Source organism: Micromys minutus, assembly GCF_963924665.1.
Source record: "Micromys minutus genome assembly, chromosome: 2".
Taxonomy (NCBI): domain Eukaryota; kingdom Metazoa; phylum Chordata; class Mammalia; order Rodentia; family Muridae; genus Micromys; species Micromys minutus.
In genome coordinates this window covers 48,651,576-48,666,630 of record NC_137971.1, presented here as the reverse complement: position 1 = coordinate 48,666,630, position 15,055 = coordinate 48,651,576, and the positions used below count along the sequence as shown (strand labels likewise).

At 42.8% G+C, this 15,055-nt stretch overlaps 1 protein-coding gene across 2 annotated transcripts; it reads right to left on the bottom strand.

The window, feature by feature from the left end:
• Positions 1 to 2,385: 2,385 nt before the first annotated feature.
• On the bottom strand, positions 2,386 to 7,261 carry TMEM216 (transmembrane protein 216). Of its 2 annotated transcripts, none has more exons than XM_080911431.1 (5): positions 7,169 to 7,261; positions 6,521 to 6,622; positions 6,015 to 6,107; positions 3,633 to 3,834; positions 2,386 to 2,924 (listed from the first exon to the last, which is right to left on the bottom strand). In XM_080911431.1, exons 3-5 carry the CDS (start codon positions 6,058 to 6,060, stop codon positions 2,909 to 2,911), a joined length of 264 nt encoding a protein of 87 aa, XP_080767557.1. In that variant the 5' UTR covers positions 6,061 to 6,107; positions 6,521 to 6,622; positions 7,169 to 7,261; the 3' UTR covers positions 2,386 to 2,908. The 2 variants fall into 2 exon arrangements, with proteins under 2 accessions (XP_080767557.1, XP_080767558.1); XM_080911432.1 differs by having other exon boundaries at positions 7,183 to 7,210.
• Between the last annotated feature and the right edge of the window lie 7,794 nt (positions 7,262 to 15,055).

The window sequence follows — 15,055 nt, the reverse complement described above, 5'->3', positions numbered from 1 at the left end:
TGTCCCAGGTTGGCAATGAATTCCTAAGCCTCTTGCTTCACCTACAAAATTATACCTATGGTGTATCTTTTTTTTTTTTTTTTTTAAATAAAGTTGTAAGAAAAAAAATTATACCTATGGGATTATAGGCATATACCACCATGCCCAATTAAGTCACTTTTAAACTTTTTAAAGATTTATTTGTTTATAGGAGTATACTATAGCTGTCTTCAGACACACCATAAGAGGGCATCAGATCTCATTATAGATTGTTGTGAGCCACCATGTGGTTGCTGGCATTTGAACTCGTGATCTCTAGAAGAGCAGGCAGTATACCACTGAGCCATCTCTCCAGCCCTAAACTTTAAGTGAAGGGTAGAATTATATGACAGTCCAGATGATTGTGTGTTGATATCAAGAAAAGAAGGTAAACTTAATATTTTTCCTTAAAAGGGCTAGAATGGTTAATGCCTTACTGCTGAGATGTTTTCATGTTGGAGTCAGTCGTGTGCGTCTTGGTTGCCTGCTATGTTTGCTAAGTGCTGGTTTGCTCCACCTCTTTAACATTCTAGCCATACTTTTTATGCCTCCAAAGATGTGCTGTCTCAGGATGTTGGTGCCTCTGCGTCTGTATAGTAGCTTGCCTCTTACAAGGCAGCTTATAGCCATACTCACTTTCCAGGCCAGATAATTTTAACATTGAAAAAGATGAAACAGACAGGGGTATACCTACAGTCCCAGCACTTGGGAGTTTGAAACAGAATCACTTGAGACTAACCATAAACATGAGGCACACCCCTATCTTAAATATAAAAGCATGTATCTTTTAAAGATGGATTGATTTTATGTATGAGTACACTGTAGCTGTCTTCAGACACCAGAAGAGGGCATCGGATCCCATTACAAATAATTGTGAGTTACCATATGGTTGCTGGGATTTGAACTCGGGACCTTTGGAAAAGCAGTCAGAGCCATCTCTCCAGCCCCACATGTATGTATTATAGTTTTTATTTCAGAATGATAGCAAAATGCTTGATCTATGGAAAGGCTCCTAGAGCTGTCTTAAGACCCCAAGCTTGTCTCAAAGCTGTGACCCTCTCACCTCTGCTTCCAAACTACTTGAGACTAAGGTATACCACCACATCCAGCCACTGCCTTGGTTTCTCTTGTGCATAACTAGTGACTTCCACAGCCTCAAAAACAAGGAGCCACCCATGGGAACCATTGAACTAAGCTTCCACATAACTGAGATGAAATGACATCCTATCCTAACCAAGTTCATTCATTAAACTTCATCTTCAGTGGCAAAGTAGATATGCAATACCATGCCCTGGCTGGGTTTACTTTATTTAGACAGGCTTGTATGTCCACAGGTACCTTTACTTACTTACCTCTAAGCCTGTAAAGTGGAGAAGTATAGTCTCTAAAGCCCCTGTACATTTTAGAAATTGGATGTATAAGTCAATTCCACTTAGAGTTTTCTGTTCATTTGTTTAGTTGTAATTTTAGAGGCAGGGTTTCTCAGTATAGCCTTGGCTGTCCTAGAACTTGTCTCCCAAGTTCTGGGCTTACAGCTATGTGCCACCACCGTGCTTTCTGTTCATCAGTGCTCCTGGGAAAGGAGTTGAAATTGAAGTCCGGAAGTCACAAAGAGTAGATTCCTCTCTATTCTATGCCACTAACCAGAGCAAAGCTAGAGAAAGCAAGTGTGAAAAGCAGAAAATCAAGTGTTGATAAGATAGGAGATGGAAATACAAGGGAAGTACCTATTAGACCCTTTTGGTATTTTTTATGGCTTTTCTGTCCACCATAGATAATCTCAAGGACAACTAGGAAGCAAGGGTGCAGAGAAAACAGAAACAGTGCTTCAGGCTGTGGAACCCACAGAATGGCAGCTTTAAGAAAGCTTTAAAAAAAATAAAAATAAAAAGCCACACAGGAAAACATATTCCAGGTCCTCCTGACACAGAGACTGACCTCAGGCCTCCTGAAGTAGAATCTTTCATGACTCATAGTAGCTTCCTGGGATAAAATACATGCAATAATTAGTAAGATTTTGATTGATACATGTTTTTTTTAAGCTAATTCTAAAGATCTTGGTCAGGTTTAGAATACACTTTTCAGTTTCTAATTACCAGCCTATGCTGGAAAGAATGTATACACAAGGAGACTTGCAGAGACTGCGCATTCACAGTCTTTCTAAAGAACTAAAGACAGTGCCTTTGGAATTCAGGCTGCAACTTGGGCATGAGGAAAGGATTGGTGGGATACCCCATGAGTTTCTTTGTGTGACAGCTTACCACTAAACACAGTCTCAGAATACACTGTTGGGAATAGTCTCTGCCCTCACTTAGACAAAACCTAAAGAGGCATCACAGGGAAAGGACAACCAGCCCCATACCAGAAAATACTTTTTATTAAAAAATTTGTGTTTGCTTCATGATCAGATTAGAAAAATACTATGAACTACAATGGGTCCTAGATCACCAACTCTCTGAGCAGGATGGGGGGAGGGTGCAGGGAACATACATTGGAATCAGGCCAAGAACCCACCATGGTCATGTAGGACATGTGTGGTACATGTACAGGGTGCTATGGCTCAGGTTCTGCTGGAAGCCCAACAAAACTAGATAAGCCACACAAGGAGCTCTGACCACAGGGACCACAGGAGAGAAGTTCAGGTCATTAGGAATGCTAGAAACACCAAGATGGGGACAGCCTTGCCCCTCCTGCTGATGATCCATCCTGCTTTAAAGATGGTACCACTGGCCTCAGGTAGGTGCTCAATGCCCAAGTGTCTGTGCTGAGGAAAAACCACACAAACCTTTCCCAGGTCAGCTCAACCTACCACTTTTCACAAGTGTGGCTGAAATACCCGACGGATGTGTTGTCGTCCTGATTGTGGGCTACCAGCTGGAATTCCTGTACTTCAGATCCTGTCCATACTAAAGACAAAGAAAGAAAACTGTTAAAAGACCAGTAAGTAGGGCTAGAGAGTTAAGGGCATTGGCTACTCTTCCAGAGGACCTGGATTCAATTCCCAGTATCACATGACAGCTCACAACTGTCTGTAACTCAAGTTCCAGTGGATCTGACTCCCTCACACAGGATACAGGCAGGTCAAACATCTACTGGACATTTAAAAAAAAGACCAGTGACTTAACAACTATTCGCTTGGACTCTGCATTTTAGAAGTCACTTGATTCCAGAAAACCAGAAGACTATCTTCCTTAGGAAGGAAGCTTTGGGGATTGGGAAGATGGTTCAGTAGGTAAAGTACTTGCCACCCAAGCATAAGGACCAGCACCTATAGAAGGAGAAGAAATAGGTTTCCTGAGGTAAGCTGGGAAGCTGCTCTAACCAAATTGAAGACCTTTGGTTTCAAGTGAAAGACTCTCCAATATATAAAGTGGAAAGTTATGAAGACATTTGACATTATCAGCCTCTGATCTGCACACAAACACCTGAACACTTATGTATACACAAAAGTGAATACACAGATGCAGAACACTTACACAGAATCTTTCTACCTACTGGAAGTAAGAAAAGCATCCCCATGGACACCCCCTTAAATTCAGTTTTCACATCTTCTAGGCCTTCAAAAAGCAATGCATCCATATCTGGATGGGGAATCCAGCCCTCAGCAGTAATACCTGGAGAAGGTGGCCAGTGTGAGTATCTCAAGCAGCAGCTCTAAGCCACAAAAGAAGAGCAAGATACTGTTCATGATAGCTTCTAGGCGGAGCACATAGGTCTGCAGCAGCAGGTAATAGGAAGCCATCATGGCAGATGGGAAGGTCAGGGCTACACTAATGCCAAGGGGCATCTTTCGCTGGCAGAGGTTTCCCTTTGTACCTATAAAAAAAAGGAAACAGCCCTCACAGTCACCTCCAAATGGTGACTGCTTTTCCTGGCCTCAGCCAGTTTCTTTCTCAGGAAATATCCGGTGTGAACAGAGAAAAATTACCCTGAGTGGGAATGTCATATTTAAACATTTTATTAATTTATTGCTTATTTTCTGTGCATGAGTGTGTACTGTGTGTGTGCCTGGCCTGGTGCCTGTGGAGGTCAGAACACATATATTCTCTGGAACTGGAGTTACAGAGGGTTGTAAGCCACCATGTAATGCTGGGCCTTGAATCCTGGTTCTCTGGAAAAGTAGCCAGTGCTCTTAACCACTAAACCATCTCTCTAGCAGGAAATATCATGTTTAAAATTTAAGTCCCACTGAGCTAAAACTCTGTAGGTTCAAGGCATTACATGATTAAAGTCATTTACTCCAGAGGCTCTGCCATTCTGACTCTACCCAGGAAACAATGGGATTCTGTGTCAGGAAAAAGAAAATTGGGAGGCAGAGACAACAGGTCTCTAGAGTTTAAGACCAGCCTGGTCTACACTGAGAGTTCCAGGATAGCCAAGGGTACATAAAGAGGCCATGTTTCCAAAAAAAAAAAAAAAAAAAAAAAGTAACATATGAACCAGGCATGGAACCACACAACTATAATCCAGCACTCACAAAGGCTAAGGTCAGAATTGAGAGTTCAAGTTCATCCTGGTCTCCTTGCTTCAAAAAAACCAAAACCAAATTGTGTGTGTATATATCTTTGTGTGTATACACATGTATATTTATATCCACATAACAATTTATAGACATAAAAACTGTATATGTAAAATATGTATACCTAAAATATACATGTGTGTATGTAAATATATGTACATTAAAACTTCAATTAATATGGAAAATAATTTAAGTGTATTAAAAATATCTGTTCTTTAGGGCTACAGAGATGGATCACTGGTGGTTAAGAGTACTTGTTGATCTTCCTGAGAACTCAGGCTCACCTACATGTCAGCTCAACAGTCTGTAACTCCAGTTTCAGAAGATCTGATGTCCTTTTTGTGGTTTTTTTTTTTTAATAGCTTTTAATTCTCACTCGTGTGTTTGTGTGTGCCCACAAAGGCCAGAAGATAACATTGGCTCCCCTGGAGCTAGAGTTACTGGCAGTTGTGAGTTACCTGATGTGGATGCTAGGATCTAAACTGTAAAAGCAGGAGGCTTAAAAGTCCTTTTAAACCTCTGAGCCATCTCTAGCCCAAGACCTTCTTCTGACCTCTGTGGGCACCAGACATATATGTGCTATATAGGCATATATATAATATAGGCAAAATATCAAGAGAAGTAAAATAATGTTTTAATTAAAAAATATGTATTCCAAAAGCCAAATATGGACACTGTACTGTATAAATCTTTGCTATTGCCAATATGTAAAAGAAAAAGAATGTTACCTTGTTTTTGTTTGCATTTTTCCCTTGTTTTTGTTGCTTTTCTTTACTAAGTTTGATCATCACATTGGCAAGTTTTGTCCTTTTTTTTTTAGCTAGTATCTCATTATGCAACCCTGTCATCCCTGTCTGGTCTGGTCTGGAACTCATTATATCTAATTGAACACATAGCCATCCTCTTGCCTCTGCCTGTGGGTACTGGGATTAAAGGTATGTGCCACCATGCTCACCTTAGCAAGGTTTTTGGTCTTCTACAATGACTTATGTGAACTGACTGTTACTGTCCCTTCCCATTTTTCCCCCTTGGTTTGTATTTTAACACTAGGATGATATGTTCTAAGTAATCAGCAGTTTTGCTCTGTGTCTTTGGTGTTTAAAAGATTCTAGAGAAATCCTTGTTTAGAGAAGTAGAGGGAATCTTAGAGATCTTTAGGAACGTACTGCTTTACTCTCTCAAACAAACCAAGAAGAAACTGGCACTATTGTAGCGGTCAGCCAACTGGAAAGGAATGGGCCACGATCAAATGCTATACTGCCAGCTTCTAGCCTCATTCAGAAACACACAGGTAAATCTTAACCAAAAATACAAAGCAGCAGCTTGAAGCCTCGGGAAGGAACCATTAAATGGTATACATTACACAGATCCACAGATCCAACTCTGGCAGTGAGCCTAGGTTCTCTGCCCAGTTAATCAAGTTACAGGCTCCAGCATGTCTCATAAGCAATGGAAATATTTTCTGAACAACACTCACCAAAAAACAACCGTATCACTTCAATGCCAAGATAAAGGAGCAGCATCACCACATCCAGGACTAGGTTGGCTGTTGGGTATGGCAGCAGGAGACCTACAGGTGTAGAAGCCAGAGTATGAGAGTATGCAAACACCACGTAACAGCCTCCGCATTCCCACAAGGACTGCCACACACCCTTAGCTTCTCAGGAATCAGTTAGCAAGGTATAGATTGCTAACAGCTGCAGGCTTTAAATCTATAAGTCCTGACTCTGCCAAACGACTTTATTATAAAGGTACACTGATGTGAATATTTCAGTGACAAGAGATGGGGAAAAGTTTCAAGGAAAAAGCCCACATTTCTCAAACTCAAGACGTGCTGAAAGACTTCCTATTTGATCATCCTAAGCCATAGTTGGAGAGACTTCTGCCTTGCAGTGGAGATGCTGCAGGGACCAGAAGACAGAACTTGGAGTAGGCTAAAGTGGGAAAGGCTGCTGAGGCAGAAGCAGTTAGGCCCAGCCTTACCTTTGTACAGGAAAATAAGGAGCTCCAGCAGGAAATAGGTAGCATAGTACCACCCATTCAGAAAGAACAGGACTTCCAGGGGGGTTGAGGACAATCTTTTATCTGAAAAAACAGAACAAAACAAAACACAAAGAATGGGCAGGGCAGCTGGAGCTCTGCTCGGTTATTTGTGATGGTTCTGTGTAATCTGGAGAAAATACAAGGTTACTGTGAATGAGGGAGAAATTTTCACTGCTAATGGAGTGTTGATGTGAAGGGAACCGCCTCCAACCTCCTTTCAAGGGATCACTTTGAGGTCGATTTCTCTGACAATTCAGCTAAAATCACAGCTGAGAGGCACCTCAAATATTCAACCCTGTCACTACTGAAGGGGAAATTGGGGTACAGAAACTACCTTAATTCTGTCCAAGGCCGGGGGATTCGTAACTGTGCCAACCCAGAACAGGGCCAGCCGGTGATTTTTAAAGGTACAGTATCCGAGTATCCATGCAGGCACTGGGGTGGTCAGAGCAACCCAAACCCGATTCGGACTAGTGAAGAGTAAGACCCCCAACTTTTAGAAATGGAGGATTAGGTCGCGCTCTGGAGACCAGAGATGTGGAGGGGCTGGCAGGTACCAGAGGGATATAAAAGGGCAAAGACACACACCTCCAGAGTCTCACCTCGCGGCGCCATGTTAAGTCCCCATGGAAACTGCGTACACTGCAGCGCCCCGAGCTGTGCTGCGCTGCCGGAAGCGCGGCTCGGAGCCGCCGGGTCTTCTGGCCGCTCTGCCTGCCGGTGCTACTCTATGGTTACCCCGCCAGCCGCGCCCGTGCACGGAACCGCGCCCTCGGTCAACCGCCGACTGTGGTCTAGGGGGAGAGGATAAGGGTTTATACGAAGGCAGAGAGAGCCCAGGAGACCCGAGCACCTCTCGAACTGAACTCTCCATCTCCAGCGTCAGGGTGTTGAGCCTTAGTGGCCCGGTGTGGCCGAATAGTTGGAGGATCGGCCCTGAGCCCACCATTCTCTTTTCTCCTGCCTTGTGTTTAAAAAAAAGCACCGCATGCCACTGTCGTAAACAAGGCTTACCAAAGGCAGGCAGACAACGAATAACTGGAGAGAGTAATCTGTAATAAAAGTGTTATTTCCCTACCTCGTAGGAGTATAGGTAAAGGCAGTAATAGTTGCTTCACAAAAAACTAAAGCAATTCCTCACCTGGAGAGAATAACTTAAACCTCCCTCCATCACTCCCCACCTCCACCTCTGCTCCCCTGCCTCCTTCACTTTCTGCTTGTGCAGGTCTCTTTATGTAGGCTAGGCAGGCCTCAAATTCTCCTGCCTCTGCTAACTGTCCAGTACTGTACTGGGGTTTCCAGTGTCACAACGCTCTGCTCTGGCAGGTCTAGATCAGGTGATGGAAAGAACCCTGGTTCCAGCACCCCATCTGCTGCACTACCTTTATACACACTCCTGCTCTGAGCCTCAGAGGAAAGGAAGGTGGGCCAGATGCTTGTTTGTGTATAACAGGTCTTAAATCTCCCTGCCTACATATTTAGATATCATGTACACACGTAGCTCTCGTGCTAAGGTGAAAAGTTTATCCATTGTCAACAGAGATTATATAGTCTACAGCCTTAATATCATCTGGCTGGTTAAGAAAATGATGCTGTTTTATGTCAGGATGCCACAACAGCAGAGGTACCAAAAGTGGACACAGACTGAATGAGTAAACTGCAGAACCTCAGAATATAGCCTGGGCTCCTGCTTGCTGGGGCTCTAACCCAAAGCCTGGGACTGCGGGGCAAACACTCCCCATGGAGCTTCATCTATAGCTGTACTTTTTATATACTTGTCTTTAGTAAGCCACAAATAAATCTGAGCCCCTACCTCTACAGAGGAACAAAATTTCACTGTGGTAGGCTGACCTATTTAATTGCCTAAGTACTCAGGGCCATACACCATTGGCAAGAAATACAAGGACTTTTAGGACCCAAGACAAATTTATTCCACCCCATTGACCTTACTAAATTAACACATTATAATGACTATTCTTGGTTGTCAACTTGACTGTATTTGTAATTGACTGAAACCCACAAGGCCTTGATAGATTTTTTTTTTAATTCATTAAATCATTTCAAGTGGGGTAATTCACTTCTTTTTTCCCCTTTTTATTATTTTTTGAGATTGTAATTACATAATTTTTCCCTTTTCCTCATCCACCCCATTCCATATGCCCCTCCTTGCTGTCTTTCAAATTCATAGCTTCTGTTTTCTTCTTTCTTTGAAGATTTATTTATTATGTATAATGTTTTGCCTACATATGTGTCTGTGGGCCAGAAGAGGGCGCCAGACTTCATTACAGATCCCATTACAGATGGTTGTGAGCCACCATGTGGTTGCTGGGAATTGAACTCAGAACCTCTGGAAGAGCAGTCAGTGCTCTTAACCACTGAGCCATCTCTCCAGCCCCCAAACAAACTTTTTTAAATGTAAATATAAGTCAGGAGTCTGGCAGGGAGCTGGAAGTCACCTAAGCTTCAGGTGCATGCCCACCAAGTCTCCGGGTCTACCTTACCAACCTCCTGGCATGGTTTTATGTCCCACAATCAGATATCCTGGAACAGGAGTTACAGATGTTTCTGAATTTCCATGTGGGTACTGGGAATGGAATCTGGGTTCTACAGAGGATCAGTTAAATGTTGTGAGCCTGATTCATTCTTCTGTACCTGTGGATGAATTTCATTCCTAATGTTTTATTGGGTCTTATGTTCATGAGAGAAACTGGTCTATAACTTTACTTTCTGGTAAGGACAGTATCAAACTGGGTATTACGGTTAAATTACCTTCCTAAAATGATGCAAGGCTCTGAGAAGGCAGCTCAGTGACTCGGTGACTGCCTGACAGAGGTGAAGCCCTGGGTCTGATCCTGAGCCACACAAAAGGCACGAGACAAGGAATAAGGAGAAAGAAGCACCGCTAGGCATGATGATGTCTGCCTGTAACGCCAGTGCACAGGAGGCCGAGGTGATGATCTGTTTCAAAATGAACAAAGAGGGCTGGAGCGACAACTAGGCCGTTAGGGGCCTTGCTACTTTCCAGATGACTGAAGTCAGGTAGCTCACATCCACATGCAGACACATACACCTACACACAATTAAAAATAACAATAAAGACAAGTATTTTAAAAAAATAAATAAAATGAGCAAAAGTTACACGTTTTTCTAGTCTATGGAAGAGATTAAGCTTGGTAGGTATCATTCCTTAAATATTTGAGAAAATTCACTGGTAAAGACAAATCTGGAATTTTTTATGTGAACATTTCTAAAACTTTTTAATGTAGTTGACACAGTTCAGATTTTCTACTGTTTGAATAAGGTTAAGATACTCTTGTTTTTCAAAGAGCTTTCCATTCTTTAAAATAAAATTCTAAATACGGTTGTGAAGTTTTTCACGCATTACTGTGGTTTTTATTATTTGTAATAGTTACAGGGACATCCCCTTTTCCTTCCTGATGCCGTTTGTATTTTGAAATCGTCATGCTTTGAGGTGCTAGAAATTGAACCCATGACTCATGAGACTCCTCTGAATTCTAACGGAGTAGCTCCTACAGCAAGCTGTCACTTAACTTTCCCATGTGCCAGGGGGCAGCAAAGCAGCCATCCCTCCCTCTGTAGGACAGTAATTGCTGAGACTTCCAGTCTCTGGTTTTGTCTGAGCCTGCAATCACCTCTAGCTCTTTAACACTAGGTTGCGTTCTGAACCTAGATTTGCAGCCATTTGCTGCACTTTTTTAAAAAACCTGTTTGGTGCATACATCATGTGTGTAAGCACTAATGGGCATGGGGAGGGGTGCCCATACCACCACTAGAATATGGAGGTTAGATGATGATTTTTAACATAATATTTTTATTGATTATTTGGAAATATCCCATAATCATATCCCAATCATACTCACTGCTCAGGTCTGCCCACCATCCTTGTTAGGCTTCCTAATCTTATCTTCATCTTACACGTGGTAAACTCCTGTTCCTTCTCTTCCCTAAGTTTAATGCATGCCAGGTCTCTCTCTTGTCTTAACATAGTTAGAGGACAGCTTTTAGTAGTCATTTTTCTCCATCTTGTGGTCCTGGATGAAACTCAGTTGCTCAGCCATCTCACCATTTAGACCCACATAAAACAGGCCTTTCTGGGCCATCGAGATTGCTCAGTGGCTGGCATTTGTTACCAGGCTTGATACCTGACTTCAATCCCAAGACTGGTATGGTGAAAAGAGAGACTCGGCTCCCGAAAGTTGTCCTCTGATCACCACCATGCTTGAGATGCCCCCACTATGTCCCCAAACCCATAGCGTGTACTCACACACAGTATGTATGCACAAACACAAAATACGTAAACTAAAAACACAAACAAATAGTGCTTCCTCCAGGAAAAGGGGCTGAGGACTTCAGAAAAATGTAGCTGCCTCTAGGTCTCCATAGGTGACCCTTAATAAACTCCTTTCATTCAAGATGAGTTTAAGGACCAAAAATTGTGACACACCTTTAATCTTAGAACCCCAGAGGCAGAGGCAAGCAGATCTCTCTGAGTTCAATGCCAGCCTGGTCTACATAACAGGTTCTGGATAGAGCTACAGTAGAAAGACACTGTTTAAAAACAAACTAAGATAAACTTGAATAAATCAGTTGGAGTTGAGGGGACAGATGTTATTTTACATATCCATAGACCAGTCACACAGCACAGAGCCTCACGCTGACTCAGTGTTGCTGTATTCCTTTCCAAGGGGGTCTGATTTTTATCAGTTCTCACTTCCTGTCTGGCCAAATAAAACCTTCGGTGCTTACTGGGCAGAGCCGCTAACAATAACAGGAGGGTTTAAAAAATGAGACTCCGTAATGAAGGCCTCAAAATCAAAATGTCTCTTTAGCCCTCTCTTCTCTCTCACACCTTTCATAGTGTTCCCCAAAGCAGACCACAGAAACTAGAATTTTCTTCCCCAAGATAGATTACAGAAAGCAGAACTTCTTTTCCCCAAAGCCAGCCATAAAGCAGAAAACTAATCTTCTCACTACCCCTAGCTTTTCCTTGTAACAGCTGGTCATTTAGACCCTTGTTCCAAAGGCCTTGCTTCATAGCTGGGAGAAAGGAATGCAGCAATATAGAGACTCAGGATCAGCAGACAGGCCTTGCTGCATTTCTGCCCCAGGCTGTCTGTTACTCAGACTTGTCACATCCAATCTACCACATTTCTACATCCTGTCCCTACTCCACTGCACTTAAGAAAAAAAAAAATGGTAGCACATCAGGGACTTTGGGTCTCCAACCCAAAGGCTCTTGTGCCCTAAAAAAACATGGCCAGGTGATCTTGTGTATATTGTCTGGTTGATCTGTCTTTTGTCACAAATGTGAATGCCAAGACCCTTTAAGATGAAAAAGTGCCCTCCTGTTTTCTCTCCCAATGCAGTTAATTCTATTTTCTTGTATATGAAAATGTATTTCAGCTTCATGCTTTTAGGCCTGTTCTTGATGAACACAGAATTCTGAATGTTCTATCTGCTTCTGTATGGCAAAACTGCTGTGAGTTCACTTCTGGCCTGGGAACTCCTGAGGACAGCTGGTTTCAAGTCCTCTGTGTGTGCTGTGTGGCTTTTGCTATCAGGGTTGGATTATGGTAAATGGGTAGAACTGTGCTCAGCATATGCAAGGCCCTGGCTTAGATGCCTGCACCAAAACCAAGAATAAAGCAGCACAAATGTTCTCACTGTTGATTGTAGTCTGACTGTGATACACCTAGATATGGTTTTTGTTTTCACTGTGTATGCCTAGCTGGTCTTAGAAATATATATACCAGGCAGGCCATGAACTCACAGAGATCCACTCATCCCCTGAGTGCTGGGGTTAGAGGTATGCACTACAATGCCTGACTAGATATAAACTTAATTGTTGTGGTGGACGTATTAGGTATCTCAAATATATACTTATCTTTTACCAAATCTGGGTAAATCCTGCCAAATCCTTGACTGTTATTTATTTTAAGATTCTGGGGCTGGAGAGATGGCTCAGTGGTTAAGAGCACTGCCTGCTCTTTGAAAAGATCCTGAGTTTAAATCCCAGCAACCACATGGTGGCTCACAACCATCTGTAATGAGATCTGATGCCCTCTTCTGGTGTGCCTGAAAACAGCTACAGTGTACTTATAAAGTACATAAATAAATAAATAAATAAATAAATAAATAAATAAATAAATCTTCTTAAAAAATTCCTGCCTGTTTGTTTCTCTTTGCCTTCTATGTTCTAATCACATTTATGTTAGACAGTCTTGATATTACCTGATTAGTTCCTGAAACCAGACTGTTTTATTTTTCCTATTTGTTCTTTGTCCTGAACAATTTGTCTGTCTTCCACTTCACTAACCATTACTATATCTCCTCTTACTGTTCAATCTGAGGTAAGATAGAAAGAAAAGCTAAGAGGAGATGAGAAGAGAAAGAAGGCCTTCCACACCCACACACCCTCATCTGGTGGAGAATACTAGCCTGGTGGGCTTGTCTGTAAACTCAGCATTCAGAAGGCAGACAGGAGGAAGGGGAATGCCACAAAGAGTACCCACAAACACAACACCCCTTTAACCAAGGGCAACTCCCACAAATACAACACCTCTTTAGCCAAGGGCAACTCCCACAGACACAACACCCCTTTAACCAAGGGCAACTCCCACAAATACAACACCTCTTTAGCCAAAGGCAGCTCCTACTTGAAATCTCACAGCTCAGGATGCTAAGGCAAGAATAGCTGGAGTTTGAGGCTAGCCTGGACTGTACTAGCCTCTCACAAAATAACCAAAGAGAGGCTGGTGAGATTGCTCAAGAGGTAACAGTATTTGCTATCAACCTGATGAATTCCATCCCTGGGATCTATGTAAAGGGTGGAGAGAACTGACTACCCCAAGTTGTTCTATGACTTTCATATAGTACTCCATGGTGTGTATGCATCGCCCCTCCTCCACAATGCAGGCATACAAACGCACCAATGTGTGCTAGAGAGCTGGCTCAATGATTAAAAGCACTTGTTTTTGTAAATGACCTGGGTTCAATTCCCAGCACCCACATGATGACTTACAACTACTGTAACTGCAGTCCCAGGGGATCTAAAGCTCACTGCTGATCACCTTTGATACCAGGAATACATACATGTAGGCAAACCACTCATATACATAAACTAAAGAGTTCAAGGTCACCCCCACCTACAGAGTGACTTTGAGCTCAGTCTGGGCTACATGAGACCTTGTCTCAAAATAATTTTTTCAAAATAATTTGAAAGCTCCAGGATACATAGAGAGACAAAGGGAAACAGAAAACATAAATGAACATACTGCCTTTTCTGAGAAATATTGCAAATGTAGTGGCTATTCCTGGTTGTCAACTAGACTATATCTGGAATGAACCACATCCAGAATTGAGAGGCCCACCTTTGATCTTGATCATGAGGCATAGAGGCTATGAATCTTAAGACACTAAGGCAAGGAGATCTCTGAACTCAAGGTCATCTGGCACAAAGCAAGTCCCAGATCCAGGTGTGGTGGTACACACCTTTAATCTGGGACACCCCTTCTGTTGAAGACCTACATAAGAACATTGGAAGAAGAAAGGCTTGCTCTCTTTGCCTGCTTTGCCTTGTGGGACTGAGCATCTGCTAGATCCTTGGACTTCCACTCACAGCTGCTGCTGACCATTGTTGGGGAGTTGGACTACTGACTGTAAGTTACCAACAAATATATGTATATGAGAGAGAGAGAGAGAGAGATTACCCATAAGTTCTGTGACTCTAGAGAATCCTAACTAATACAGCAAATAAGAGTGTTAAAAAGTAAATGAAGGCAGAGATCTCTGTGAGTTCAAGGTCAGATTGGTCTACAGATAGAGTTCCAGGACAGTCAGAGATATATAGACAGACCCTGTCTTTTAAAAAATGCAAGGAGAAAGAAGAGGAGGAGGAGAAGGGCTGTGGTTATAGCTCAGTAGAGTGGTAGAATGCTTGTTTAACATGCAGGAAGCCACAAGTTCAGTTCCCAACACTGCATAAAACCAGATATGTTGTCTGATGCTGTAAGTCCAGCACTTGAGAGGTAGAAGTAGGATCAAAGCTTAATGGTATAAGGCCATCATAGGGCAAGGGCAAGAAGACCTTGTCCCCTAAGAGAGAAAGAAATATGATGTTTTAGCCATTGTAACTTGTATTTCCAGGATTTCAAGAATCACCCATTATTCTATGGGTGTCTACCTTTCTACTGGCTCAGAAGATGCTTTCACCAAAGCTCTATTATCTTCATTAATTTCAGCATCTGATCCAAATCATCCTATATGAGAGCAGTTTTAAATGCTAAATTCTGATAGTCCTTCATGGCGGCTGTAGGGACTGGGCGCGGCGCCTCGGTGATTGAGCTGCGAGCCTAGCGGGCCCGCGCCTTGCCGCGTGTCCCCCACCCCATCCCACCCCCACGCCCCGGGCTCTTCACCCTGATGCTGCACGGGTGCTGAGCCCGAGTCGGGACG

Bases quoted from the DNA above. Each gene is read 5' to 3' on its own strand.
- TMEM216 (XM_080911432.1), bottom strand. The intron at 6,108-6,520 runs GTAAGGCTGGGC...CTACACCTGTAG, and splicing joins CCTTATTTTCCTGTACAAAG to GTCTCCTGCTGCCATACCCA. The intron at 3,835-6,014 runs GTGAGTGTTGTT...TTTTTTTTATAG, and splicing joins AGTGATACGGTTGTTTTTTG to GTACAAAGGGAAACCTCTGC.